The 26,839-nt window shown below is 41.5% G+C and overlaps 7 protein-coding genes across 11 annotated transcripts; 3 read left to right on the plus strand and 4 right to left on the minus strand.

Annotated features, from left to right (window-relative positions):
- The first annotated feature begins 113 nt into the window (after positions 1 to 113).
- On the plus strand, positions 114 to 889 carry LOC116924443 (MIP18 family protein galla-2). 2 transcript variants are annotated; one of them, XM_045175760.1, is made up of 4 exons: positions 114 to 350; positions 429 to 508; positions 567 to 656; positions 730 to 889. In XM_045175760.1, exons 1-4 carry the CDS (start codon positions 227 to 229, stop codon positions 820 to 822), a joined length of 387 nt encoding a protein of 128 aa, XP_045031695.1. In that variant the 5' UTR covers positions 114 to 226; the 3' UTR covers positions 823 to 889. The 2 variants fall into 2 exon arrangements, with proteins under 2 accessions (XP_045031695.1, XP_032786863.1); XM_032930972.2 differs by having other exon boundaries at positions 122 to 350; positions 567 to 889.
- Positions 875 to 5,392, minus strand: LOC116924426 (microsomal triglyceride transfer protein large subunit). Of its 2 annotated transcripts, XM_032930949.2 has the most exons (17): positions 5,084 to 5,391; positions 4,891 to 4,991; positions 4,622 to 4,645; positions 4,422 to 4,555; positions 4,285 to 4,359; positions 3,876 to 4,229; positions 3,655 to 3,820; positions 3,441 to 3,592; positions 3,222 to 3,382; positions 3,006 to 3,163; positions 2,830 to 2,945; positions 2,199 to 2,764; positions 2,050 to 2,140; positions 1,765 to 1,965; positions 1,541 to 1,695; positions 1,313 to 1,480; positions 875 to 1,236 (listed from the first exon to the last, which is right to left on the minus strand). In XM_032930949.2, the coding sequence occupies exons 2-17, from the start codon at positions 4,934 to 4,936 to the stop codon at positions 1,089 to 1,091; spliced, it is 2,715 nt and encodes a 904-aa protein (XP_032786840.1). In that variant the 5' UTR covers positions 4,937 to 4,991; positions 5,084 to 5,391; the 3' UTR covers positions 875 to 1,088. The 2 variants fall into 2 exon arrangements, with proteins under 2 accessions (XP_032786840.1, XP_032786841.1); XM_032930950.2 differs by lacking the exon at positions 4,622 to 4,645 and having other exon boundaries at positions 5,084 to 5,392.
- Positions 5,393 to 5,613: 221 nt separating this feature from the next.
- On the minus strand, positions 5,614 to 7,149 carry LOC116924436 (40S ribosomal protein S3a). The gene is made up of 5 exons (XM_032930962.2): positions 6,988 to 7,149; positions 6,702 to 6,805; positions 6,516 to 6,634; positions 6,168 to 6,438; positions 5,614 to 6,104 (listed from the first exon to the last, which is right to left on the minus strand). The coding sequence occupies exons 1-5, from the start codon at positions 7,047 to 7,049 to the stop codon at positions 5,857 to 5,859; spliced, it is 804 nt and encodes a 267-aa protein (XP_032786853.1). The 5' UTR covers positions 7,050 to 7,149; the 3' UTR covers positions 5,614 to 5,856.
- A 117-nt stretch (positions 7,150 to 7,266) lies between these two features.
- LOC116924433 (sulfotransferase 1E1) lies at positions 7,267 to 9,232 on the plus strand. Its single transcript, XM_032930958.2, has 5 exons — positions 7,267 to 7,888; positions 7,952 to 8,163; positions 8,228 to 8,354; positions 8,411 to 8,583; positions 8,658 to 9,232. The coding sequence occupies exons 1-5, from the start codon at positions 7,438 to 7,440 to the stop codon at positions 8,898 to 8,900; spliced, it is 1,206 nt and encodes a 401-aa protein (XP_032786849.2). The 5' UTR covers positions 7,267 to 7,437; the 3' UTR covers positions 8,901 to 9,232.
- On the minus strand, positions 9,059 to 13,361 carry LOC116924430. The gene is made up of 4 exons (XM_032930954.2): positions 11,909 to 13,361; positions 11,678 to 11,801; positions 10,110 to 10,973; positions 9,059 to 10,035 (listed from the first exon to the last, which is right to left on the minus strand). The coding sequence occupies exons 1-4, from the start codon at positions 11,917 to 11,919 to the stop codon at positions 9,532 to 9,534; spliced, it is 1,503 nt and encodes a 500-aa protein (XP_032786845.1). The 5' UTR covers positions 11,920 to 13,361; the 3' UTR covers positions 9,059 to 9,531.
- Positions 13,362 to 16,620: 3,259 nt separating this feature from the next.
- Positions 16,621 to 20,991, minus strand: LOC116924427 (protein daughter of sevenless). 3 transcript variants are annotated; one of them, XM_045175756.1, is made up of 7 exons: positions 20,681 to 20,991; positions 20,471 to 20,586; positions 19,563 to 19,691; positions 18,556 to 19,487; positions 18,081 to 18,484; positions 17,879 to 17,994; positions 16,621 to 17,720 (listed from the first exon to the last, which is right to left on the minus strand). In XM_045175756.1, exons 1-7 carry the CDS (start codon positions 20,688 to 20,690, stop codon positions 17,487 to 17,489), a joined length of 1,941 nt encoding a protein of 646 aa, XP_045031691.1. In that variant the 5' UTR covers positions 20,691 to 20,991; the 3' UTR covers positions 16,621 to 17,486. The 3 variants fall into 3 exon arrangements, with proteins under 3 accessions (XP_045031691.1, XP_045031690.1, XP_045031692.1); XM_045175755.1 differs by having other exon boundaries at positions 16,621 to 17,738; positions 20,681 to 20,990; XM_045175757.1 differs by lacking the exon at positions 20,471 to 20,586 and having other exon boundaries at positions 16,621 to 17,738; positions 20,681 to 20,989.
- Positions 20,992 to 21,854: 863 nt separating this feature from the next.
- On the plus strand, positions 21,855 to 26,710 carry LOC116924425 (calpain-D). Its single transcript, XM_032930948.2, is given in 14 exon segments — positions 21,855 to 22,243; positions 22,371 to 22,413; positions 22,482 to 22,736; positions 22,828 to 23,134; positions 23,256 to 23,683; positions 23,747 to 23,903; positions 23,962 to 24,148; positions 24,236 to 24,370; positions 24,431 to 24,575; positions 24,644 to 24,776; positions 25,314 to 25,442; positions 25,444 to 25,839; positions 25,923 to 25,964; positions 26,027 to 26,710. Coding segments are annotated over 14 exon segments (2,913 nt in total). The 5' UTR covers positions 21,855 to 22,002; the 3' UTR covers positions 26,342 to 26,710.
- Positions 26,711 to 26,839: the final 129 nt, after the last annotated feature.

Below are 26,839 nucleotides of genomic sequence, written 5' to 3' on the forward strand. Positions count from 1 at the left end.
CTAAAATTTCAATGTGTTAGGTAATTTAACTTGAATTCATGATATAATGAATGAATTAACTAAAAAATGGTGTGTTTACTGTTTAGGTGAATGTTAAAAAGGCTCACTAGATGGCACTGCTGCCTGTGCTTACTACTGTCCAGGTTTGCTTGTCTTGTCTGGTATGTCTCAAATAGAGACATTATTCTATGTCTAACGAAAAATCGCAGTTAAACAGGAGCATAAAATGACTTCTAAAGGAATCGAAAATGTTAACCCACAGCGGTTTGTAAAACAGACAAAAAGAGAAGTGACGATAGAAGAAAAAGACGAATCTGTTAAGGACCCTATAGATGAAAGGGAAATATTCGGTAAAAATTATAGTCTCATGCATTTTACGTCATACGTTAGGTTTAATAATCACATTTCTGCTTGTGCCTACCGCGTAGATTTATTAAGGGATATAAGTGATCCCGAACATCCAATGTCACTTGAAGAACTGAATGTTGTACAAATTACAAACATTGAAGTAAAATATTGATTTTACTAGTTTTACAACCTAATGACAAACATTTTGGTGGCTATAGGTTGATGATCATGAAAATAGTGTTAAAGTTTTTTACACCCCAACCATTCCTCATTGCAGCATGGCAACACTAATTGGACTCTCCATAAAAGTATGTTTGCTAAGATCATTACCACCACGATTTAAAGTTGAAGTCAATATTTCACCGGGTTCCCATGCATCAGAGGAAGCTGTTAATAAACAGCTGGCTGACAAAGAAAGGGTCTCAGCTGCTTTGGAGAATAGCAACTTGTTGGAAGTTGTCAACCAATGCATAGTCAAAAGTTTAGAATGACTCTTTTTTCAATTACATTTGAGATGGAAATGCAATTTGTTTTAATGGAACATATCCAGATTTATTCAGCAACAAACACATTTTTCACATTGCCATAGTTATTTTTATCTATCTGTGTTTATAACCATCATGTTTGTAAGCTACCTAAGCCACTTAGCTTCATTTGAGCATCTTTGGATCCTAGAACTTTTTTAACACATTGACATTGAAACTAAAAGGATTTTTTTTTTTTTTTTATGATAATCCACTCTATGTTTTAGGAAACATTTCATTACAAAAACCAGAATTTTGGTCATTGAGCTTGAATGTGCGACCCGGGATGAAATCCTTACGTTTTTTCTTCTTATGAATCCAATGCTTAGTGCCCGGAATGCTTTCACGCTTTTGCACAATGTAACTAGAGAAGGACAAAATTTCGTAAAAGTTAAGGCCCGTAAAATATGAATTTGCGGAAGAGAGAAGTCTCCGGTTACTTTATATGGAACTCAGCTTGACCCATACGCAAGCATAAAAGAATCCCATTAGCGAAGCTGACGTCATTCACGAAATCGACACGGGAGGCGGCACTCGACGTGAAATCAATTGAAGATTTAACAAAAGGTGTATCTAATCTCAGTGATCCATCCAGTTGCCACGCAGCGCTAGGAGGAAAATTTTTTTTTTTTTACCATTATCATATTTATGTTCTTTAGCCAACTTACATATCTTCCACAACTGAATGTGAATTTCTATTCCAAATACTGATTTGGATCTCTCCTCCAAAATCAAAAGAAACAGAACCACGAATATCTAATACAGCGATGAAACCACTCTGCAGCACCACTGCTTGACGGTGATCTTGAAGCAGCACAGTTGCCTAAAATGTCAGTCAATTTTGTAAAAAAAAAATCGATTTATAACTAGAAAAAAACAATCTTTTTGTCACCTGCAGGGCAGTGGTTCTTTCGGACGCTGTTCCAGACCAAACGTGACCCATTAGCTCGCCCTGACCAGTAAAGAAAACAATAGGTCTGAGCTGGACGCCCGCAAGTGTAACTTCCATGCCAGCCGTAGCTTCTTCCTCTTCTTCGCTTTCAGTGCTTGAAAAACCCATTAGGGAACCCAGCCCGCCAGTAAAAAGACCAACCTGTTGTTGTTAAAATAATCTTGTTTTTGTAAAACCTGAAACGCCATTTTCCTGTAAGCCAAGAGTAGAATAGTATTGTTATACCGAGAGTAATTGAAAGGCATCTTCGGAATTGCGCACGTAGACGTCAAACGCAGCACGCTTCATCATCTTGTTTACCGCTTCAGTGGAAGAACTTTAATCGTAAAGTAAAAGATTATTACTTTCATTTTACGAATGTATAAGCGTCTTACCTGAAAGTTCCGTTCCCATCAATGTTGCGATAAAGAACGCGAGAAAAGGTAGTCGACATTCCGTTTTGGGCGAACACATGGTAAGTATTTAGAAACGGTCGGTCTGATAAGAGTTGTTTTAGTTTCGAGTGTAAAATTGGGTCGTTTTCAGCTGATTCTTGCAGGCGTTGCAAGGTGTAGGTATTTAGTTCTAAATTTTCGCTGCCTCCCATCGAAAGAGAAGTCAAGACCTCGAGAAGAAAGGTTTCGTCCGGTTCGTGCTCAAGCAACGTATCCAATGCCAATGTGCGAGCGCTCGAATCGTAGGGGCGACCCATTTGGAAGTAAACACGCTGCAATTTATCTTTGACACGGTCGTCGAGGAAGACGGATGTGGGAAGCGCTCTGACAGCTTTGACCGCCCAAACCGAAGTCTTTCTGTCAGTACTGTCAATGTGAGCTAATAGAATGGGTAGCATTTCTACTGAGCCCAAATTTCTTAAGACACGCATATACATTTGTTTACAGTCTTCCTTGGAACAAGCTTCCAAGTTGTCAATAACGTATTTGTGGATCCTTGCCACCAACTATTCAATAAAAATTCTTATTAAAATATCACGAAGAGGATCTAAAAGAATGTAAGATTTCATACCGGACTGCTTGCTTTCTCAGGATGTGAAGCAAACGTCCTCGTTACAGCAGCCAAGCTCAGTAATGCTGTTTCACTGAGCTTTTCAGACTTGATTTTCTTTGAGAGTGTTAACAACCCTAAAAAATGATTTTTAGTTTATTCTTTTTTATGTTTTAACCACCTTAAATTTAGACTACCATTAAGAATATCTTCAGAGGGATGGGTCGATAATGAAACGACTTGTAGAAATCGTTCAGCCAGATCAATGTCCTGAGATTGAAAGTTGATTGCCTCTATAGCAGCAGTGTAGCTTTCATGAGTTTGGGCCGCTGCCACGACGTCCATCAGCTGGGGTCTAAAAAACAATAGTCACAAAACTAGTTACGAAAATAAAAAGGTAACAAAATACTTACAAAATAGGTTTGTTCTTGGAATCTTTTAACAAAGCCAAAATATCAACTTTTGAAGATCGCCGGACAATGGGTAAAAGTTTGCCGAATGCACCGGCGCCCGAAGGCGTCGCAACATTTGAGGTTTGAAGGTTTTTTCTCAGATCATTAACAGCTTTTTTAAGCTGAAAGAAAATTTAAAAGTCAACTTTGCCCAGCTAAGAATAAATGGATAGGACATACACTTTTGCAAGACGAGGTTTCACAGGCGTCTACCAATTCTTCCACGAGTTGAAGATTATCTCCGATCAGGTTTACATTTGTACTCATTTTTATTGATTCGACCGCTTTAGCGAGTGATGCGGCAGGAAATTTTTTATTCGATTTTGACTCGCCTGAAATTAACAAAATTTTAAAAATGACTTTCCATTTTCTATTGTTTACATACAAATCCTACCGTTCAACCGAAGATGCTGACGCGATATCACAGAAGCTCCGGCTTGAGAGCGCAGCTTCACCCTAACGGCATGCACTTCAGTCGATATCAACGTGTCCACTACATCAGAATCACTTTTTAAATTAAATTTTGTTTGTTGACTGCTGACAGACGCTAAACCCAAGATCTAAAAAATAATATTTTAGCAACATTGCCGTCGACTGCAAACAAAAAATTCTTACTTTCTGAGACTGGGAAAATGACGAAGTTGGTCTTCGAAATTGGCAATTACTTTTTACTTTTAAAAACGTGCGGCCACCGAGGCTGTTGTAAGTGGCGGTGCAATTTCCAGAAGCATCAAGCTCGTGAATTTCAATGCCCGACGTCTGAAGCTGAAAAAGGCTAGCTATGCCTTTTTTTAGGTTGTTTAGTGAAACAGATTCAGATTCAAAAGCGTAAATATGAGAGATTATCCCATCGTTCCAGTCTATGTACACAGCGGTGGATTGCGCATCATCCAAAGGCGACGAGTGATCAATAAACCCATCAGGTTGTTGGGCTTTTCGAGAGCGTACAGAAAGCTTCGGGTTTGACATCTAAAAATTCAATTTTTAACTTAGCTATCAAATCGAGTTGATTATACGAAGTTACCAATAGCTCAAATAACATGTGAGCGGCATCTGACGGGTTCTGCCATACTGGTGTTAATTCAACTATTGCTGTAATCTTATCAGACAAAAAAATTTGCAATAAATTGGTTTAGTCATAAATGATGGTGATGATGTTACTTGATATCCAACATCAGTCCCTCTTGCTTTTGTTGCATTTTGGGAGAATAGTGGTGGTGCCTCATTAAGTAATACTGCAGCTGTGTAGTGGTAGCTATATGTGGTCCCCAATTCATATTGTCTAGTGCTAGTTGCTACATAAATAAAATTTTAAAATTAAGTTTCATCAGCCAGGAAAATCAATTGAATTTCAATAGTACCAGGGGCTTGTTGACAGATAGAACCTTTAAAAAATTTATAAAAGAAATATTAAAATTTTTCAGCTCTTCCACAAATTTAGATGAAAAAAGGTTTGAACATTCAAACTGCTGATATGAAATTTTGAAGTTTCTCATTCAACATAAATGGCTCAGTATCCAATATGATAAGAGCTCTAGAGGGAACTTGTTATCTGGCCTTCACCCTTAACCCAGTCATGACATTTACCAAGAGGAAGGCAAATTTGATAAGGAAGCAAGATAGAACTTACTGAATACAGCTAAGATCAGCAACAAAGTAATCCCAGGCTGAATCATGTTTCTGCTTCAAATAAATATGTTTCCTTTTTGAATGGTTTTCTGTTTTGCGATTCTAGATATATAAATAACATGTAGTCATTGGTTGACATAATATGTTGTAGTTTAATAATATGTAATAGGCTGTCATGCAGAAATTCCACTTACAATTTTTCTGAAGTAAACTGGCTGAATATTATTAAAAATAAAACTAATCACAGGATGGAAAATTTTTAAGACCACAGACCAGAGCCAGTATGATGTTCCAGCAATAGAGCTGGCCGCCGACTAAGGACTAACACATGCGAGGAAAGCTGTCTTGTATTATCTCACACCCATGAAGCAGCAAAATCCATCTTTCCCATTCCACCAATATCGCACATATGCGTCACAATTCCTCAAGGCATTGGATTTATTTAGAAAAAAATATAATGAAAACTAGATTTCACTTGTTTACAGAATTTCTTTTTGAGAATCGCCGCCTGCCGGGGTTAATGCTATACAGCAAGCAACAAAAAACGCTAGCCCTTTGCTACAATGCACAGAACCATCTGGCTAGCCAGATCAGTACTAGATCCTCATACCATGCAACACTTTTTCGCTGTGATTTCCCATTGAACAAGAATAGTTTTTCCGTGAAATCAGTAGGATCTCGTAAAGCAATCAATTTCAAAAGTTAGAACTATTGATTCGAGCAATACAAGAAAAATTTGATTTATTGGTCACCTGTTCAGTTCCTATTTAAAAAGTGTATCCCTCCGGGTAGTAGGAGAAACAGGAAGAATTTCGTTATCCAACTATTTCAATCGCATTAACGTAGCATTTTACATGATAAAATAAATAGAAGTGAAAACTTTTTTTTTAAGTTTTTTTTATTGGGGCCACCGCCTTCGCGCTGTCTCAAATGTCAGTTCAAGAAGATGGCAAAACACTTGTCTTCATTAAACGGACTCTTGGACAGGGGGTTCGTAGCCTTCTGGTCGGTCAACTGAGCCGGACACTCCACCTTCGCCGCCGACTCCGGATTTGCCACCATCTCCGTGCAATTCAAGGAGTTTGCCGATGTCGAATTTGGGCTTCTTGAGAACCTTGACTTTTCGGATGTTAACGTCATGAAGTGGGTAGATACCCTGGCATGACTTTTCAATGTCCTTGCTGATGGAATCAGGGATCAGCTTGCTAACAACCTCTGAAAGAAAGGGAAAGCATTACACTAAGTCCTTTCACACACAAAACCAGTAGTAACACCAACCTTTAAGATCTACCGAGCCAACTTCTCTGGTGATGATGTCAACCATCTTCTTGCGAATTGACTTGATCTGGGCATGTTGGGCATAGCAAGTTTTGCGTGTAGATTCAGCTTCCTTCTTGGTGAAACCAATGCAGAAAACGCGAAGAAGATAACCATCAGTGGTTCTGACCTCAACACTGGCTTCAATCAAGGATTGCCATTTCTTGACCATGGAGCGGAGCTTGTCAGTGGTCATGTCCATACCATGGAAGTTTGTCAACAAGTTGCGACCCTACACAAATTGTTATAGTTAACACAAATTATCTGTCTATAAAAATAAAAGAAGTTCATTTGCAAATGCTAGCTTACTTGAACATCTTCAGAGATCAGCTTGAACTTGCGGAATGCCCTCTCAGAATCAGATTCATTCTGGAGATCGGTGAGCGAAACTTCGAATACACGGCCTTTCAAGCCTTCGGAAGCGATACCTGGATGAAGAAATAATACATTAAAAACGGTAATACTGGAAGTGCACCATGGTAATCTTTTCCTTACGTGTTCCTTGAGTCCTGTTGACTAATGTTTTGCCAACCTGACGGACTGCGAACATAGACGGTGCCTTAATGTCATACCAGTCTTTACGAGTGAAAGGATCAATACTAAAAGAGAGAAAAAAAATGCAAATGAACTCAACTTCGATAATTGGTAGATAGAGTGAACACGTCGCCGGGGTTTACACATCTCAAAGAATCTATGACATCCGTTGTCATGCTCACAGAATATTTCACCATACGAAACAGGAAGATTCACTGATAAGTTTAACTATTATAAAATTACTTACATCTTCTTTTTCAGACCCTTTTTACCCCCTTTTGAAAGTCCCTTATTCTTTCCAACAGCCATGTTGAATTTGGGAGTACTCTTAGAAAAGACTAGGCTTGGAAAAAAAGTCCTGTAGGAAAGACTTCAATGGACAACTGGCGGTGACGAAACAAACTACTTGCACTAGCGACCGAAAAGTTAACTACTTTATTCGTACCGACAAACCAATAAACTATCCCTAGACACACCGCCGAAGATAAATAACACACCATGATATTAAACAATTAAAAGGTTGATGAGTCAAAAATAATTTTAAAAGAAAATATATTCAAGAATAATTTTCTTCTATCCATTTTATATAAAGAAAAGCAAAACTTTATGATAACAATCTAATTTGAAAATGCAAGTAGGCTATGAACTTGTGAAACCGCCTGTTTGTTTTGGTTTCTAGGTTCGTCTGTAATTCAAAATGAGTTTATTCCAACAGCGTAAATTATTAGTAGACTCTCTACTGCGACAGTGTTCAAATAAATGTATGTCCGAGAGATTAGTAAAACCTCTTAATCATGGCGTTTTGAGGACAGGTTTCAGAAATATCTCAAGCAATGGTCAATGGTCGGACGATGAAGTTCGGAAAATGAGACTCATGAAACGAGTAGGTGCTGGAATTCTCTTCAGTGCAACCCTTGGATTTGCTATTTACAGCAAAAGAAATAAAGCCCAGAGGCTTAGAGATTGTTTGGAGGGTTGTGAAAGATTACCACCTGATCCTGACTACACATCTTCTATGGGTTCTGAGTTCTATAGGTGCAAATCCTGCATCTTTCCTGGTGACGTAGTCAAATCTGGAACATTGAAAAAATTGGAATCTCTTGAACTAAAACATAATGATGTCATTGTTGCCAGCTTCCCAAAATCAGGTACATATGGTTTCCTGATCTATTTTTTCAATTGTCTAACTGCACCCTTTTATTCTAATAAAGGAACTACGTGGATGCAAGAAATTGTCTACTTGATTCAAACTGGTTTGGATTTTGAACGAGCTAAGAAGCAAGTTCTCGAAACTCGATTTCCGTATCTAGAACATCCTTATCCTGGTTTGGCAGCTATAAAGAAAACAGAGGGTCCCCGCTTCATCAAAACTCATCTACCCTTATCTTTACTTCCAAAATCTGCCTTGGAAAATGGGACAAAGGTATATTTTACTTGTAATTGAGTATCTAATGAAATATGTATCTATTTAATTAACATACTTGAAGGTGATTTATATAGTCAGAAATCCCAAAGATGTGGCAGTGAGTTACTATTATTTTTTGCGCATGGCAACCTTTGTCGGTTATCGCGGAGGAATAAAAGACTTTGTTAACAAGTTCATTAAAGGCGACGGTAACATTCGATGATAACCCTAATCGTGGTGCTTAATACTAGCTTTGTTTAAACAGTCCCGTATGGTCCATATTTCGATCACGTTCTTGGATATTGGAAACATCATCAGAATAATTCGAATTGTGGTAGTAATCTTTTGTGGATTACCTACGAGGATATGCACCGAGACCCAGAAGGCAGCATCCGCCGTGTTGCCCATTTCCTCGACCGTGCTCTAACAGATGATCAGGTAAATGTTTCTTTGACATCAGTCCGACAAGCCTAAAAAATAAAAATATAATCACGTTATTTGTCCCATTTCAGGTCCAGCTTATCGCTGCGCATACCCGGTTTGAGTCAATGGCCGGCAATCCATCAGTCAATTACTCTCACTGGGATGACTTGGGCCTAAGGAATAAGAATGAGGCGCCCTTTATGAGAAGTGGTCGGGTTGGAGACTGGCGCCGCAGCTTCGATGCAGACACCAATCGCCGTTTTGACGATTTTATTCGCCAACATCTCGAAAGCAGCGAATTGAAGTTCGATTATATTCCAGCCGATGAGTAGAAACGCAAGCTAAGCCAATAATGAAATGGCTTTTTAGTCCGGACGAATGTGCACAGCCATTTCTAGTCAAATTAACCAGTGTACAAAGGTAACACACAGATTTGACGGATAACGGGAAAAATAAATGTTGATAAAGAAGTTTCCCTCTAGAAATTGGCCAAATTGGTAACAAGTGTATTCTAAAATCGAATTTCGTTTTTTGGCAATTTTTCTTTTGTCGGAATATACTGTGTGTGTGTGTGTGTGTGATTGTGGGATAACCAATCAAAATGAATGCCCATTAGGTATAATAAGATCATTGACGTGTGGTATATACACAGTGTTACACAGGACGAGAAGAGAGAAATACTGTCGGCAATATATATGCTAGGATGTAGCCATCAGTATAAGTGGAAGTGGATCATGTTCCAAAAACGAACACCTGACATTTTTCTTTTTTTTTCTTTTCTTAAAGGGAGAGGAGTGGGGGGGGGCTTCCCTTCCTGTCCAACTATTGAGCCTTGCATCGACTCCGTTTATGCACTTGATCGTCTAGTCCTTGCGAAGCTCGCGCACAAAATTGAGCGTTGTTTTGGGACGAGTTGTATCGTTTAATTTTGCCCTTTCAAATGGGGTTGTAAAGGCCCATTGATCACTCACTGACGGACGATGTCTGCCGATTGAGCCCTAAGAGACGAACGGCGTGACTGCTCCCGCTACTGCTGCTGCCACCCACCATGGTCGAATTATGGCGAGTCTTCCGCAATCCTTGTTCTTCCTCCTCACATCCGGCAAGATTGGGAAAAGCTACGCCAAGTCCAGTAGCGTTCGACAAGGCAGCCGTCCGATCAAAATCAATGGTGGCATAGCCTTCGGCGCTTATGACAGCCTGAGCTGAGCTGGATAAAACATCGGTGATGGCTGTCGTGGCGTTAGCAGCCACCGCAGCGATGCTGTTCACAGTCCGATGAGGTGATTCCGGGAAAGAGGCTAAAGATCCTTCAGGTGAATTGGCTTGTAATCCACCACCCGTGGTCGTCGTCACCGAAGCAGTGGTTGTCGAATCGGAGCCTTTATCCAGATCCAATAGCACATAATTGACTTGCTTTAGTGACGGCAATGTCATGTGATTTGAATCTGAAGACCTCGGCTTAGCCTGTGAAGGAAAAAAACGTGGCATTTCCGTTAGAACGCCGCTAAAAATCGAATTCGGAAGTTTAGAATAATCACCTCAATGGCATCGGGACCGACATTGATGTAAAGGTGTTGCTGGTTATCAGCTTCGTCGGCCGATAAATCGTCCTCCATCATGAGCCGAGGATCTTTGGCAGCAGTCGCGTTGCTATTGTTCACGTCGTGATGCAAATTGGCGTAGGCTATCGGTGGAGGAACGAGGACGGTTTCCATCGTGACAGAACCGGTCATGGCCATCGTTGATGGGTCATGATGATGATGGTGATGATGGATTAATCCGGTGTCATTATTGGCGGCTGCAGCTGCGGCCAATAGAGCTTCGTTGTTGGCGTAGAGGTTGCCGGCTGCCGACGGACTGATGGGCGATGAGCTACTAGAAATGAGCGAGGAAGAACTAAGCGGCCTGGAATTGGGTGACCAAACAGCTGGCCCTTGCTGCTGCTGTTGGCCCACTAGCCGGATCGGTTCCAGATAGGAATTCTCTTCGACATCTTCGCGATCGACGACGAGGCTATTGCCGGCGTTGCTGTTGGGGAACAGTAAAGAAGAGGCGCTTCGGGCCGGCATAGAGTGTCGGATTCGTGATCGCGAATGGTTGCCATTGGCGCCCAACACTCCGGCCAGCTGTTCCTGTTCTTCGTGCCGGGCTGCCACTCGAGCCTGGACGTGATTAAAGAGTATCTCGGCGTTGCGACAATGGAAGGCGTAAATGCCCGGTCCAGTAGGACACCGTCGGCCGCATTCGAAGCTAAACAGCTGGGCGTCGAAACCGTAGCGCCGAAGGGACCTCAACGGCCACCGGACTGGAGTTTTACCACGCTGATACAATATCAGGTCGGATTCGCCAACTTCCAGCTGCCCAGGGCATAAACGCCGGCCCGTATCGTCCACATTCATCACCTAATGACGCATTTATTTATATAAAGAAAGATGAACTTTAAAATTCAAAGAAACATTTAAATGATTGTTTGGACACTTTGGATTTGTCAAACAGGTGTTGCCCATCGATTTCATGCTACTGTGATAGACAAGACGACGGCCATTTCAATCTCTCGAATGCCGTGAGTTCTCGATTATCGATTCAATCGTTGTCAACTTGGAAATAGTTTCTTCGCCATAGGTGTCAGTCTATCGTTACATAACGACTAAGCCTATGTAGAAATTTTTTTTGTTTTCTATACATGAAAGTCATCGTTGAATGGAAAAAGTTTTCCGACCTGGGCTTTGTCATGTACACAGTAAAAGGTATGCAGACTCTGAAAGTCTTGCCATTCCATCTCGGGATGAAGAGAAAATTATATTTTTTTTAAGTAATAAAAAAAAAAGGATTGAAATCGGGAAGCTTTGTTTATCTTGCATATAATGCGTAATCGTTAAACACGCAGCTAAGATATAGACGGCTGCATGAACGGCTGCAATAAGTGCACATATGAGAAAAGAAAAAGGTTACACAAGGCGTGGCTTAGCGACGAAGAAAAACAATCCACAGATTCCAGCTGATCAATACACTCGCTTTTACGTAAGCAATACTTTTGACATTTAAATTGTCTAGACAAGGAAACGAGTAATATGAGGAATGCTCATTTTCAAAGAAACGTACGTACCTGGAAAAGGTTGGCGTTGGTAGCAAACCCTGCTACCGCGTCGTGTTCGGCCTTGCTCGAGACGCAACCCATGATGATGAGCTTCGTCTTGTTGTTGAGCCCAATTGGCTGCAGAGGTGATTCCCTGTGCGTAATTTAGCCAACAGACAAAACAATCGCATTAACTGACCCTATTGACAATCGATCAATGCGACACGCAATGAAAATGTCCTTTAAAAAAATAATTATTACGTGAGCAGCATAGAGGTGGTTTAACACCACGGACGAGTTGAACAGCTGGATCAGTAATATCACCAATGATTCCAAATGGTTGTCAGTTTGATTGAAGACGATTTTTTAAAAAAGGGAAATCCCGTCCAACAAAAAACAAAAAAAACGAAATCCTCTTCGGTCGGTTGTAGATGTGTAGTCAGTTGATGATTCGTTGTCGAGGACTTATTGATTTTGAAAACTCACGGGCAGAAAATAAAAAAAAAGGAGGGCCACCGCTGGCTCCGCCAAATGTCAAAGAGATCAGATGCAACTGCGCTTCTGCTGTTGGATCGAGGACGACACTGACGAAATGATCGCAACCGACTCGTCGTTGCACATTGTTTTGTTTTGTTGTTTGTTTTTTTCTTTTTCTTTCCCCCAAACGCGTGTGGCTGTCCTGGCCAGTGACGAGTAATTCGCAGGAGGACAAACACAACACGGACACACACACACACACAGACGACTTTTTTCTTCTAAGGTTGTTTCCTGCGGTTTGTTGTATTATATCGACGGAGACATTCTGCGAAGTGATCACGCGTGTGTGTGAATCGGAGTTGCGAGAGCCCCGCTAGTCGCAGCATCCACCCAGCATGGAACCGATCAATACCATCACGAACGGAGGGGGGTGGTGGTTGGGTGGCGGGGATCCGGGGAACGAACGAAGAGCCACAGATAGGACGCACACACGTACACACGAGGGGAGGCCAAAGATGGATGAACAAGAAGAGGAGGAAGGAAGAAAATGAGATGAGACAAACAGCAGGCCAGGGCTGGATGGAGCCGACGAGATAGAGAAAAAAGAAGGCAACAAAAAAAAAGGGCGAACCAGATGAAGAAGAAAAAGCAAGGAAAAACAAACACGCGGCTCGATATTTCGGTTTTGTCGTCAAACCGGGAATTTCTTTTTGTTTTGTTTTTCACTATTTCGCCCCGTTTTGTTTCTTCCACTTTTCGCACTCACTCCGTACGCAAATGTTCCACTGGCCGACGATACTCGTGTGTCGCGTATTCTCGTCCAAAGTCATCAGTGTCGTCCAGCACTACACTGCGATGTTTTACGTCTCTTCTGGCGCCGAGGTGTCAAACCTAACCACCTCACCATTTCGACGGTGTCTTAACATCCACGCTGAACATTTTCATAATTAATTTTTTTTTTTTTCTCTTTCACGGGAATTTCCAAACGTAACACACAAACAAGCAATTTTTTTGTTTTCTTTTCCCCACAGGATCGACAGAAACAAAAACAAAACGATGGGCCAAGAAAATGAAATCTAATGTTTACACACACACACACACACTCACAAACTATATGGCGATGGGGTTGTATGTCGTCGTGTCGAGCGACGCGACGATCGCTGCCCTAAAAATGAAACGAGAGCGACAAGTCCAGCGGTCTAGAGTAGACTGGGTGCTCCTATCTAACGCCCGCGCCCTTTAAAACCTTTTCTTTTTCCTTCATTTTTTTTCTTTTTTTTTTTTTTTTCTCTTTTCTCTTGACTCCGCCGCCGCCGCCGCTGCTGCGCACTCGTACTCTCTATTTCTCTCCCTTTCTCTCTCTCTCTCTTTTTTTTTTTTCTATACGCGACCGTGTGTGTATTTTGAACGGAGGCATTTGCAGCCAGTTGGCATCGCCTGGTTCCACAGTTGCCAGGCAAAAATGGTATTCCCTTTCCCCTCTTTTTGGGTTTTTTTTTTTTGTTCTTTTCTTTCTCACTTTCCTCTTTCTCCTCTTTTTCGTCTATTCACTGGCACGCTGTGACCGCGTCTTCGTACATCTTGTAAACGCGACGTTCGTCACCCATTAGTGTACTATATATATACGCAATACGACATGATTGGCTCACGTCACCATCAGCCATTTCACGCTGCCCAATTGCAATGCACTTGTTTATTTATTTTTTTTTATACACATATATTTGTATGTGTATACTATATATGATCTATTTCGAACGTACCTAACGTATAGTATCTCGTATAGCCAAATGTTATCCAGACGGGATCGATTCTAGGCGTCTAATTAGTCGTGGTTAAAGGGAGAGGCTTCCTTTATGATTGTTTGTACTACACGGGTTGACTTGTTTAATGAAGAATCCAAACTAGTTTAGAAAACAAATTTATTATTATTATTTTTTAAAATCTAAAGTTGACTTCCTTTGGGGGGGCGTTGTTGTTGAGCGTATGCAAATCCACTTACGAGGAAAATAGGAAAAGCTTTCGTTTCACGTGTTTGAGTTTTGCAAGAAGCCCAGCAGGCTCTCTCAGATCACACCCAAGTCTTTGACTGCGCGCACCTGTAATCTGGAGAAACGTTGAGGCTTCATCCGCTTTTGATGCCATTAAAATTTCGCATTATGAAAGTTGCGTCAGAAAAAAAAACAAAAAACAAACGCAACATTTATTTTTTCTTCTGCAGACCAAATCACGTACTCAACAGTTTGTTGATATTGCCTCCCATTTCGAATGGAAACACGTAAAGAAATGAAACGCTCTATGAGAAGGCTGTTTCATTCTACGTCTCCCGCAGCTCTTGTTTACCAGTGCAAGTAGATGTAAGTCTATTGCTATATAAGGCTTCGTCAAAGTGGTTTTTCACTGCTCTTTGTGTGTTTGTTGTGTTGTTGAGCGGACATCCGGTGCCCGTGCGGATGGGGGCATCCAGAAGAAAAAATATATTTATTTCAAAAAAAAAAAAAAAAGAAAAAAAGAGGGAGTGAAGCAATCCCTGAGGGCAAATTACTCTGTTGTCCCCCCCATTCGTATCCTCCCTTGTATTTTCTCTACATACAGTACTGCTTTATGATTAGGACCTCCTGTACTCCACCTGTGCCTTAAATCTGACGACAAGAGGTGAGCTGACCCTTTTCCGTTCTCTCCTTCCATCTTCATCCTGCCCTTTTAACTAGTTATCTTTTTTTTCTTTCTTTCACGTCACAGGAAGTTTACGTTCCGCGAAATAACATCAGAACACTCAAAAATCGTCACAACGCCACTAAACATTTGGAATTGTTTCAAAGAGACATTCAGTGAGGAAACGGTTCGATTCGAACGGAATCGAATGACACGCAATTAAAATGATGAAAACAGATGACGCCCGATCGTCCGCCATTTTTAGATATGCTACTATCAGTTTCCAGCAGAATTTGTTTCGTTTAACTTAAACACCTCCGCGTTGAATGGTATGTTCGGCCAAAGGTTTGGTTGACCAATAAGGGAGACAGAAATTCGTGGAAAAGAGAATAAGATTGAGTGCGCAAAAGACACACGTGCCACACCAGTAGCATGAGAGATGTCGACATCCGTGACGAATGTCTCATCCATCTTATCTCCAGCTCAGCTAAAATAATTTTTTCATCGAACAAGAAAATGCTGGCAAAAATGTTGCAATCAAAATGATTTCGCCGCTGAAAAACTCTGTATGGCCATACACTTTCAGCTATAACTGCAATTTCGCCTAGCAGCCTTATAGTCTGTATGTATAAATACCGTTAGACGTTGGCTGGATGGCTGCGATGCCATAAAAAATAAAAAGTCACGTTGTTGAAAGAAAAAGAAGAGATAAGACTCACAGCGACAGAGAGAATCAGCCGAACTGGGGAAATGAACTCCAGATGGCGATAGTAACATTCAGGTCAACTTGTGAATCAAATAGATCGTATACAAATCGCAGACAAAAGTGGGGGGGAATGAATAAAATTAAACATACCGTCGGGTCCATTCAAACTGCGCAGACAGGCCTGAAGAGAGTTTTTCAATGAGTTACACAAAGATGATTCATGCACACGAGAACGAACAGTATAGGTGTGATGAAACGAAAGAACTGTAATCAAATGCATTTGATGCTTTTGCTATCGAGTGAGGACCAGTCGGCGGAGGTTTTTAGGAACTCGGCGCCCGTCACAGAAGTTGAGACTGACGCCCGGTCTTCCGGTTTCATCAGAACCCGAGTACATTTGCACCACAACGAGGCAAACTCTGCAGTCCTATTTGTAGACTGGAATAACAATTGTAATTGAGCGACATAAAAACAATGCTGGGACACGACATTTTCGACAAAGAAATTACCCATTTCTTTATTGTCAGCATGTGTAGAATTATTGGAAAACGGTTGATAATAAAAACAAATAGATTAATAACTGATAAAAAAAAACTGTATCGATGTTGTTGATTCAACTGTTACGCACGTTGACGGTCACGCGCAGTTTTGCTTCATCGTCTGAACAAATACAAGAGAATAAAAAAAATATATATTAGTTTTATTTATTTAGCAATTTTTCGAATTGTGTATGGAACAATGAGAAATAAAAGAATTCCCAAGATACTCTGGTCTGCGGACAATCGATAAAAAATCCCTCAACGTGTTCACTGTTGTGATCTTCTGCTGGTATCGTATGTACAGGAAGCGATGGATGAAAATCACAGGTCGCCCTAGTAACAAACAAAAGAAAGGCAAAATGCAGACGAATACACTTGGGTTGCATTATATTCACAAACACAAGTGTAGACATTGTAGATCCGTCTAACCCCCCCGCGCGCGCGTGTGGTTTCGGTTTTCCCGTGGATCAATCGTGCGCCCAGTTTGCGATGAAATGCTGACGAAATGCCGGCCGGATCATGCACGCAATGCGATACCTTCTGGTTGTCCAAAGCAGCCCGAAAAAAGAAAATTCATTCAACGCAAAATGGAGCCGAAACACAAAAACAAATGGAGATTTGTATTTACAAATAGTCTCTCGGAGGTGGTGGAAAATGTACGTACAAGATTAAAAGATGAAGCGTGCTTCTTTTTTTTTTCTTTCTTTCTCCTTAAAAAGAAATCAAACGCAAGGCAGGAAAAACAAATTAAAAACGGCGAAAAAAAGAGAACGGCAACATCCAACATGTACTAACTAGAATGAAAATGCTTTCCTTCATTTTCCGATTGTCTCCATCTATCTTTTGAAAGGGAAGAAAATGATATTGACGAACGTGCACACACACACAAAATGTATCAAAATAAATCACAATCCCGGCCCGTGAAACACAGTTACAACATTATACGAACAAAAAGAGAATAAAAGGGCAGCAAACAAATAACACATCAACAACTGCACGCATTGCCGGTAATTTTTCTTTTAATTGTTTCTTTGTTTGGTAATAAGAAGAAATGATGAGTGATAATTCTATGCATGGTAAGAAACCCTGGGGCATATTTGTGAATTTGTCGTCGAAGCAATGGCTAAGATTGTTATTAATATAATATTTTATATATGTATATAAATATATACATACACACATACACGTGCATAAAAAGGGAATGGCTCGAGTCCATCTATCAACAAGGAGGGAAAACGGGAGTCGAATGTCTAAAGCGAAACAGACCGACCCGCCATCTTTGATTGTCCTAACGAATTAATCTCACAGCCTTAATCTCTCACCGTGCGACGACTGCGACGTGCCTCACATGTTGTTCCCCACTTTGAAAGGAATTGCCATAATTGTGTAGTACTTGTCTTCATGCTTTGCGAATTGCGAATCGAATTTCACGAGAGAAAAAAAGACAAAATGCGATGCAACCGCACTACTGCGCCTTCTTAGAGCGGCGCTCTTCGACAGTGAGACGCGTTCGGTTAAAAGCTTCTGTTTTGATGAAATCGACTGTCTTGTAGACGGTCGACGAAGCTTGATGGTGAGGTTGGTGGTGGTGGCCCCTTTCGGGACTTTTAGGCGATTGAAGTGACGAATCAGACTCCAAATCCAAGTCCAAATACTGAATTTCATCCAGCTGACGGCCAGCACTAATGACCTGGTTACCCTGAAGGAAGTAGTAGATCTGTAGGGGAAACATCATCCACAAACATAGAACAAAAAGAAACCGCATCACCCCCCAAGGTTAGTTTTAGTTTTGTCAATAAAGCCAGTTTCAATGATTATTGATGAATACGGTGTCAATGAGAAAGCACAAGTGTTTACCTGTTCTTCGTCGTGGGCAGAATTGGGTCGGCTACTGCCTCGACTCGATGGGTCATCAGCATCATCCGAACTGCTTCCGTGGAAATCAGCGTGTTGCCCAACACCAGAGACGGGACCTGTGAACAGCGAGAAAAGAATGTCACCTCGTGAAAAAACAACAAACAAATGTAAGGCGGTATCACACGATGGTTGGATGACTTACGATTGGGTTTCAACTGGCGGTTGACGGAAGGCGGAGGAGCAGGGCCTTCTACTACGATAGCCGTACCAGATGCTTGTTTCTTCGGCTTTAGTGTTCGATTGACTGAAGGGGGCGAAAAGGGGGTCATGGGAAGGAGCGCTGGACTGGGACTAGCCAACGGGAATGGGCTGGCTAGGTTCGAATACACACTCGGTGACATGGCCGAGGCAATGCAAGATGACCCAGTCGTGACGATATTGTTGTTGAACGTAAAAATGTCAGCTGTTGAGGCGACGGCCGACGCTCCACTTGCTGACAACATTTCACCCGGAGCGGCATTCGAATAACAGTGTCGCCTCTGAGTTTCTTTTCCTGTTTTGCCGTCACTACCGTGATCGCCTTGATGGGATCGCGGAAAATCGTACCTGAAAACAATAACGAAAAATTCATTAGTTATGATAACTAGGCGCCACTGGAAGGTCAATTTGTAATTTACCAGGCGTCAGCGTTCGTCGGTGTTGGTAAGGTGGGGGAAATGGAAGGTGGAGAGCGTGGGCTGCTACTCCGACTGTGCGATCTGCCACCACCAGCCGCAACGGAAGTTGGTGATTGCAGCTGTTCCAGATTCAGATAATTGTGCGAAGGTTGGTCAATCAAGTGAGGCGGCTTGGGCGGACGAGGTGGCGGAATAAACTTTTGCCCGCCCACCAGATGGGGAACTGGTGGTCTTTGGTCGGCAGCACTAGCCGGTTGCAGCCTCTTAAACGAACGTGCAAATTTATCCTCAAAGCTACGAATGGCTTCATGAACTCCTTGATCATCGCGTGCCAGCGAGGTGACAGGCTGCAGTTGTTGTGATTGACCCAATTGCGATTGCCCGGCTGCAGACAGCTGTCTGGGCTGATCATAGAACAAGTCCCAATCTTCACGCTGCGGTCTACCTCGCAAACTTTGCGTGCCTAGACCTAAACCTCGTGCTGTGGGCGCCGGTGTCACGGGAGCCGACGACGGTTGACCAGCAGAGGCCATGGCTTCTTGAAAGACGAGGCCACGTGATCCAGAGAGGCATTCACTCAGAGGGAAATAAGGACCCGAGCTACCAGTTGGCGAGGTAGGCGAAGTGGGTGGAGTATCTTCCAATAACTGGCTAACTTGCAAACTTCTAGCCATGGTCGAATGGCCATGGCCAGTAGAGGCCATTGTCGATGACGTGTTAGGGCCGGGACGGGTTAGCGTCAAAGACGAACCGGTGTCTTCATCATCGCGATAAAACACCTTGAGACCGCAAACGTGGCAGATGCAACCAACCCAACTGTTCATGTCGAATTCACTGTCTGCCGCCAAAAAGTAAACGCGCTTCGGTGTGCGGATGTCAAACATGTGGGCATACCGCTGCTTTCTACTTTCAATTGTCAGCCCAGAATCCACCTGTTCACAAAAGAGAATAAAATGTTAGAAAACAAAAACAAACAATAATAATATTGTTGAGCCAACAAAAATCACCTGTTCGCATTGATCCAAATCGATTTTTCCTTTTAATTTGCGACAGGTTTTATCTGTATAATATTCAAGGAAATACTGGCCAGGCAATTCGCCGGAATGCTTTAACACGAACCATCTTCTCCGCCATTTCTGTTTCATAAAAAAAAAACAAAGAAAAGGGATAAGAAAAAACGAAGGACTATTCGAGGCACACTTTCTTGTATAATAATGGAAGGGAGTTGGTACGGGAGGTTGTCATAGAGTGAGAACGAGATCGACAAACATTCTCATAATAAAAAAAGGGGGGAGGGAGAACGAAATTCGATCATATCTAAGTCGAACTAACGGGGAGGGGAATGCCATCAACAGATCCGATTACAAACAGTCGGTCATAGGTCAGAGAAACGCACATCTACCAAAAACCGTGGGAACAACATCCTCTCCTCTCCATGGATACGAGATGATGAAACAAAATGCAAGAAAAAAAAATAAAATAAGAACGTTGAAAAAAAAATTAACTGAATCGCAACGATCACAATAGAGAAAACCTCAAGTATATGTTGTCGTGTGATTGGCAGCCACAACATATCACAACCGAACATACCATTACGATAAAAAATTTTCCTTGTTTTATTTAATATTTGTTGTTTTGTTTTTAAAAAATTTATCGAAGCAACAAAAAAGACTAAAAACTATAAATCCTCTAGATAAAATTTGACGTACAACTTTGAAAGGAAAAACTAAAGGCACATGCAAATCTTATCAAGATATTGCACAACCATTGCAACAGGTTAAACAAATATAGTAGCCTGAATTCCAAGATTTATCAAAGCCTCTCACTACACCACATAAATGACTAGTTTCAGCCAAACTTTGACACTTCAAATTGAACAATAAAAAAACAACAAAAATATAATAAGGCATTATACTTTCAGGATGAAGGAAACAGGAAGATCAAGAATGTTGAAGATTGGCTGAACATTAAAAGTTGCTTCGTGACCCACAAACATAAGAGTGAGTGGCTTACAAAGGCTTGGCAACATTACTTTTTATGCCAAAACAAAGACAATATGAAGGTATTAGATTAAGCTTTGAATAATTGACATGTTTCAATTGAAACTGACTCAAATTACACTTACAGCTCTCCATATTCGTTTAGTGGGCGGAGACTTGACAAGCCAGCCTTCAAGAACGATTTCCGTGTTGGCCAAAGCCATGGTGCTTTGTAGAACAGAGTGAAACAAAACTATACAAAACAATTGCACTTTATGCTAAGCGGGTCGATTTGTTCACGGAACGTGAAAACATCTAATCGACGGGAAACAAACAGTAACAGAAGTAAAAAAGAACTTTTTACGACATTTTCCCAGCTCAAATTCCACAGCCAAGTCTGACGAGAAACACAAGTGATCTTTTTGTGGCTAGGAGGATGACTAACATTAGCACAATGCAGCGATGCCAAATCGAAAATACTAGGCTAACGTTTCCATTTCCAAATCCAAATTAATATTCAAGAATCAAGATAGAAAAGGATGCGTCTACTGCAGTTTTAATATGTAAAGAATTTTTGAATTTCTTATCAGGGAAAAAGTGCCATTTTGAAACAATAACAAAATTTCTTTTAACATATTTTTCTTTCTTTGGTGAAAAACGTTGTTGGCCATCAACTTTGAACTTTTGTCGCTAGATGGCTTCAAATATTCGAAAAACCATTTAAAATTTATTTGTTACAAACCCATTATTGATCGTGGAAATGTTAAACTTTTAGGGGATTTCCAAGCATTGACTTTTAGTCTTAGGACATACGTATCATGGGATCAAATTTGAATCATAACTGATGAAATAATATATTTATACTGGTTCTACGTTCATAAAGCAACACTTGGGAAAATAAATCAATTGGACAGGCAAGGAAATACAGATACCTGTTTTGGTTAAACGTCACATATAGAAATATTCAGTTTTGTTCTCAGAAAAAGTAAGTAACATGCTACTGTCAAAAACGTAAAAGTTGTTGATAGTGGCGTGCACCAAAAACCATCGCGTGTTGTTATCACATTCACGCTTGGACTGCCTAGCAGGTTCGATAACCAACGCGCGCGCAAGGCAACATGCGATATTTGTTTTAAATTTTTTTCAAACTGTTTCGTTATTTTTCTCTCCGTTTCTCTTCTCCTGCATCGTCGGGTGGTGATGAAGAATTCATGTCAAGTGGGCGACTCAGCAAGTGTATACACCTTATTGGCCGCCCTTTGCGATAACAAAAGACCTAGTAAAATATCCTACCGGAGGGCAGGTCGATCGATCAGCTGGTGGCTGTCTCAGACTGCCCTCTCTACTCTTGGGTGATTGGGTCATTGACAGACAGACTCTCTTGACTGTTGGTTACCAAACTTGTCTGGCGATATGACTTGCAAAAGTGTTTTTGTGTGATCGCTTTTTACAATCGCTTTAACTTTAAATGGGTACGATTGCCTCGGTCTTGCAATGGAAATGTGAATTATGTTTACAAGTTAATCCCACAGAAAAGAGCTGTTGCTTCAATTGCGGGGCAAAACGATCTCAGCTTTTTCCGATAGAAAGAAACGTCCGTTCAATGTGTTCACCAGTAAAATTTCCCCTGGAGGAAAACAATCGGACCTCTAAAAATCAATCTCAACTGAAACATTCTCTGTCCTACTCCAACCATTCTTCATCCGCAGGTAAAATTTTTTTTAGTGATCCTTGAAAATATTTTGAATGAACTGTTATGTTCTGGTAAAACTTTAATAAAAAAAAATATATATTAAATAAAAAATAATAAACAAAAAACACTTGTTTTCTTCTCAGCCAAATGGACCTGTCCTCACTGCTTCTTTCTGAATGTCGCAAGGTTAGTTTAAATGAAAATTACACTACTTTAGCTAAAACCAGAGCATAAATCAGAGAATAATTTTTTAGTGCACAGGACTGCATGACGTGCATGAACAGCAAACCAAAAGAAACATCAGCTAGTCAAGAGTTACATCAAACTCTGCAACAGCCAAACAATAATAGCTCAACATGGTCCTGCAAACGTTGCACATTTTCAAATCTTGTCGATCTCAATAGCTGTGAGGTTTGTGAGGCACCTCGCTGTCCCAATATCCCCTTAACCTTGCCAAGAAAACCTATTGTAGTTAACTATGGGACACCAGAATTGAACACAGACAACAAGTACAAATTATTTTTATTTAGTGTAACATAACAGTATGAGGTGACATCTTCTTTGTATGAATTAACAAACTGTATTAATTATGCCCAACAGCCATGCCAAGGAGACGCCTGCCATGAACGGTAAAAAGAACGGTGCGGTGGCTACTCCCAACCATCGACGCGAAACTAGCTGGACATGCAAAAAATGCACGTTAATCAATCCAGTGGGCAAAAACATTTGTTCGGCATGCAGCTGTTCACAGTTGTATAGCAAAAAGAATATGGAAAGTCAAGGCTCTGGCCAAAGTCCTAAGAAAAAAGACACCTGGTCATGTCCTCAGTGCACCTTGCTTAATTCACATTCAGCGTTGAAATGCAAAGCATGTAAGACCTCTGTGACACCTCGGACTGAAACAAAGGTATTTTGAGTAACAATTCAAATTTACCATTACCTATGAATGGCACTGACGTTTGCATTTGATACCACAATTCATTACTTATTTCTAATATGCATTCATCGTGTTCCTATTCGGCTAACAGGTTGTCAGCGAAGTTGAAGGAACACCCATGGCTAATAACCAGCTTATATCTTTACCAACTAGAAACGCGTCACCAGCTATTAGAAAGGAAGGGTGGCAATGTTCCGCCTGTACATTCCATAACAAAAAGCCTAAATCGTACAGCTGCGAAATGTGTCAGTCAAGTCGAAGCTTAACAGCCCTTTCACCACCTGCCCCGGCCGCCATCTCCCGCCATGAAAGTGAGCCATCCGCCTCTCTTCGTCACACGGAAGAGGAACAAGCACGTCTAAAATGGAAGCGCATCGTCGAGTTTTGTCGAACCAGCGGTGACAAATTCGTTGACGATTCATTCCTCCCTACCGGACGTTCTTTGCATAGTAGCAATCAGGAAGGAGTCCAGTGGCTTCGACCAAGTCAAATAGTTAGCAGCGAAGCATCCCACGTCAAGTACAAAAATATAAAAAAATAATGATAATTCATAGAATTCCTGGTTATGACATTTCGTTTTAGATGGGCAGTTTTTCGCACCCCTCTGCCATCCGACATATCACAGGGAATTCTGGGCGATTGTTGGTTATTGAGTGCTTTAGCTGTTTTAGCCGAAAGAGATGAACTGGTGCAGAATGTCATGGTTACTAGAGAGGTTTGCAATGAAGGCGCTTATCAGGTTCTAGTTAATCGATTGCATCCAACAGTGCCTGTTATCTAATGCCCTGTTCCTACAGGTACGCTTGTGTAAAGATGGAATGTGGCGAACGGTCTTGGTTGACGATTTGTTGCCTTGCGACCAACGCGGGCATCTGCTTTACTCGCAGGCCAAGAGAAAGCAATTATGGGTGCCTCTCATTGAAAAGGCAATGGCAAAGATTCACGGTGGCTATGGAGCGCTTGTATCCGGTCGTTCAATCGAAGGTGATTTGTTTTTTTTTTTTTTTTTTCGCGTTAATTTAAAAAAGAAATACTAATATGTAATGTCAAATTTTATCACTTCGACGTCAGGCCTTGCTTCTCTTACCGGAGCTCCTTGTGAGAGTATTTCTCTCCAGCCGTCTATCAATGGAAGCAGTGGCGAAGAGGCCGAAGGCCTAGATGAAGATTTAATTTGGGCCAGACTTCTCAGCTCACGCACTGCAGGTTCGCCCAGCTTAATTTAGTTTTTAGTAATGTAATTATTAAAGCTCGTTATCCTGATAGGTTTCCTAATGGGCGCTTCATGCGGCGGCGGCACTATGAAAATCGACGAGGAAGAGTATCAAAAGAAGGGCTTGCGACCAAGACACGCATATTCCGTGCTCGATGTGCTCGATTTTAGCTCGAAAGGTGGTCCCCGCCTTCTCCGGTAACAGTCTAGGCAACCTTTTTTTTTTTTTGCTTCTTACTTGTTTTTAAGTTAGGCTTGCGTTTTAGGATGCGTAATCCTTGGGGTCACTTTTCTTGGCGAGGAGATTGGGCCGACGACTCCAAACTTTGGAATCCCGAACTTCGTGCCATTTGTATGCCGCATGGTGACGTGGAAGGTGTGTTTTGGATATCATTTCAGGTAAACAAACTTGATCTTATCTTTTGTAACACAATAAGATCCTGACATTAAGGAAAACGTTTCTGTGGAAAGATATCGAATGTTTTACTTGTTTACGCAGTCGCGTACAATTTTCTTTTGGGTTTCTTAATCCGGACAAGTGACATACCTTCTTCTATCGTAGATACGTTTTTCCAAAACAAAAAATAAGAACACGGCTGTCCATCCGTAAGTGAACCCGTGGCGGTGTCTTGAACCACTCGCTGACGATCTGTTCTTTGCGATATTGCTTAGACGACTGAACCCCATCCGTTGCCTAATGGCCGTTGGTTACCCTTCACAATCTAAACATGTTCGTCGATAAAACGTCAATCGATTAAACAGTAAAACCCCATCAAATGAACTATAGCAACATTGCCTAACCAATTATTATGAATTCCAACCCCCTTCTCCACCCCTAGCCCATCCCACCCCCTCCCGCACCGAGCACGTTCCGGAAACAAACAATCGTATATTTTTAAATATTTCATCTTTTAAACCATGTCATTTATTTTTCAGGATACGTTGATTTTCTTTGACTGCATCGACGTTTGCAAGGTACGCCTTGGATGGAGTGAAGTACGATTGCCCGGTCTCTTGCCTCCGTGCGCGTTTTCAGACCACGTTTTGGCCGTCCTGGTGACCGTAGGTAGAGCCAACTGAATTGGATTTGAGCTTGTTCCAGGAGGGCAGTCGGCACACAGATAAATCGCAACGTTCGCCAGTGGATCTCTGCGTTGCATTGTACCGCACAGGCTCAGTGGCTGCGCCTCAGGTTGGCCAGCTCGTGGTGCATAGTCGGCGGCAATTGCGGGGTTTTGTCGCAACCAATGCCTTCTTGGAACCTGGCCTGTATCTCATCGTCTGCTTGGCTTTCAATCATTGGAATTTAAATCCAGCTGAGGGGGCTGTAACCCATTATCCACCTTGTGTCTTGGCGCTACACAGCAGCAAGCGACTCCTCGTCGAACATATCACACCTTCGCCATTTGTTTTGGCTGATGGGCTCATTAGTCTCACAATGGCCAAGGGCCAACGCTACGAGGTTTCGATATATTTTCCGTTTTAGTTTTTTAATTGAAAGTTTCATGACTTTTTTGTTTTGTTTTTGTTTGTTTTTTGTTCTAGGGGAGAGAGGGTATGACTGCTTATTATCTCACTCAGGGCTGGGTAAGTTGACGTCAGCACAAGTTAACATACATATGTTGTAAAAGCCGTTTTCAATCTGGCAGGCCGGATTAGTAGTTACAGTCGAAAATCGCCATGCAGATAAATGGCTACAAGTTCGTTGCGACTGCCAAGAAAGCTTCAATGTCGTTTCGACTCGAGGAGCTCTACTGACAGTAGATGCGATTCCACCGCTGCATAGACAAGTGCTGTTGGTTTTAACTCAACTTGAAGGTGGCGGTGGCTTCGCTATTGCCCATCGTCTCATTCACCGGCTCTCGTCTCAAGGCGGCCTCAACGATTGGGGACCTCCAGGTGAATCCCATCAGCCTTTATTGACCTCCACCGTTACTGGACTTCACACACCTCGACCAATTTGAAACTGTAAAACAATCTTCAAATATCTAACCAGTCATCACAAGTGAAATTGTTTCCCATTCCCCGCTTTCAAAATAATATTGAGCACCTTTTTTTCTTTTAAGAATTCAATAATTGTTCGCAAAAATTTTGATTTTTAATGGATAAAAACAAAGTGGTAAGCAAACGTCTGTTTATACGAACTGATTGCCTCATGAACCACATTTATGGATTTTCATTTGTGTTTGTATTGTCGCATCATCCTTAGCGGATAGGTTAAATTTTTAAATTGCAATAGCGTTTGCGAATCTATCAACATGTTGATCTCTCTCGATATCACAAACTGCTGCCATTTTGCTTTGTTGGTAAAATATATACGTATTGTCCAAGAATATCAAAAACTGATTTACTTTGATCACGTTGCCACGGATACTATGCATCTTCGCCGTGATCAAATGCACCTTTATAAATCGATACCACATGTTAATATTAGTTTTAAAAACGTCAGCGTTCGATGACGA

This window comes from Daphnia magna, linkage group LG6 (genome assembly GCF_020631705.1).
Source record: "Daphnia magna isolate NIES linkage group LG6, ASM2063170v1.1, whole genome shotgun sequence".
Lineage (NCBI taxonomy): Eukaryota > Metazoa > Arthropoda > Branchiopoda > Diplostraca > Daphniidae > Daphnia > Daphnia magna.

Excerpts from the sequence above, each read along its gene's own strand:
- LOC116924443 (XM_032930972.2), top strand. The coding sequence starts at position 227 with ATGACTTCTAAAGGAATCGAAAATGTTAACCCACAGCGGTTTGTAAAA. Across the intron at positions 351-428 it reads AGATGAAAGGGAAATATTCG|ATTTATTAAGGGATATAAGT; the intron begins GTAAAAATTATA and ends CCTACCGCGTAG. Across the intron at positions 509-566 it reads TACAAATTACAAACATTGAA|GTTGATGATCATGAAAATAG; the intron begins GTAAAATATTGA and ends TGGTGGCTATAG.
- LOC116924433 (XM_032930958.2), top strand. The coding sequence starts at position 7,438 with ATGAGTTTATTCCAACAGCGTAAATTATTAGTAGACTCTCTACTGCGA. Across the intron at positions 7,889-7,951 it reads TGCCAGCTTCCCAAAATCAG|GAACTACGTGGATGCAAGAA; the intron begins GTACATATGGTT and ends ATTCTAATAAAG. Across the intron at positions 8,584-8,657 it reads GTGCTCTAACAGATGATCAG|GTCCAGCTTATCGCTGCGCA; the intron begins GTAAATGTTTCT and ends GTCCCATTTCAG.
- LOC116924427 (XM_045175755.1), bottom strand. Across the intron at positions 18,485-18,555 it reads CCGACGAACGCTGACGCCTG|GTACGATTTTCCGCGATCCC; the intron begins GTAAATTACAAA and ends TATTGTTTTCAG. Across the intron at positions 17,739-17,878 it reads CTGCCCACGACGAAGAACAG|ATCTACTACTTCCTTCAGGG; the intron begins GTAAACACTTGT and ends TTTCCCCTACAG.
- LOC116924436 (XM_032930962.2), bottom strand. The coding sequence starts at position 7,049 with ATGGCTGTTGGAAAGAATAAGGGACTTTCAAAAGGGGGTAAAAAGGGT. Across the intron at positions 6,806-6,987 it reads AAGGGTCTGAAAAAGAAGAT|TATTGATCCTTTCACTCGTA; the intron begins GTAAGTAATTTT and ends TCTCTCTTTTAG. Across the intron at positions 6,439-6,515 it reads TGATCTCTGAAGATGTTCAA|GGTCGCAACTTGTTGACAAA; the intron begins GTAAGCTAGCAT and ends CAATTTGTGTAG.
- LOC116924430 (XM_032930954.2), bottom strand. Across the intron at positions 10,974-11,677 it reads CCAACGCCAACCTTTTCCAG|GTGATGAATGTGGACGATAC; the intron begins GTACGTACGTTT and ends ATGCGTCATTAG. Across the intron at positions 10,036-10,109 it reads TCGGTCCCGATGCCATTGAG|GCTAAGCCGAGGTCTTCAGA; the intron begins GTGATTATTCTA and ends TTTCCTTCACAG.
- LOC116924426 (XM_032930949.2), bottom strand. The coding sequence starts at position 4,936 with ATGATTCAGCCTGGGATTACTTTGTTGCTGATCTTAGCTGTATTCA. Across the intron at positions 4,646-4,890 it reads GCTGATCTTAGCTGTATTCA|GTTCTATCTGTCAACAAGCC; the intron begins GTAAGTTCTATC and ends AATTTTTTAAAG. Across the intron at positions 3,821-3,875 it reads CATTTTCCCAGTCTCAGAAA|ATCTTGGGTTTAGCGTCTGT; the intron begins GTAAGAATTTTT and ends ATTATTTTTTAG.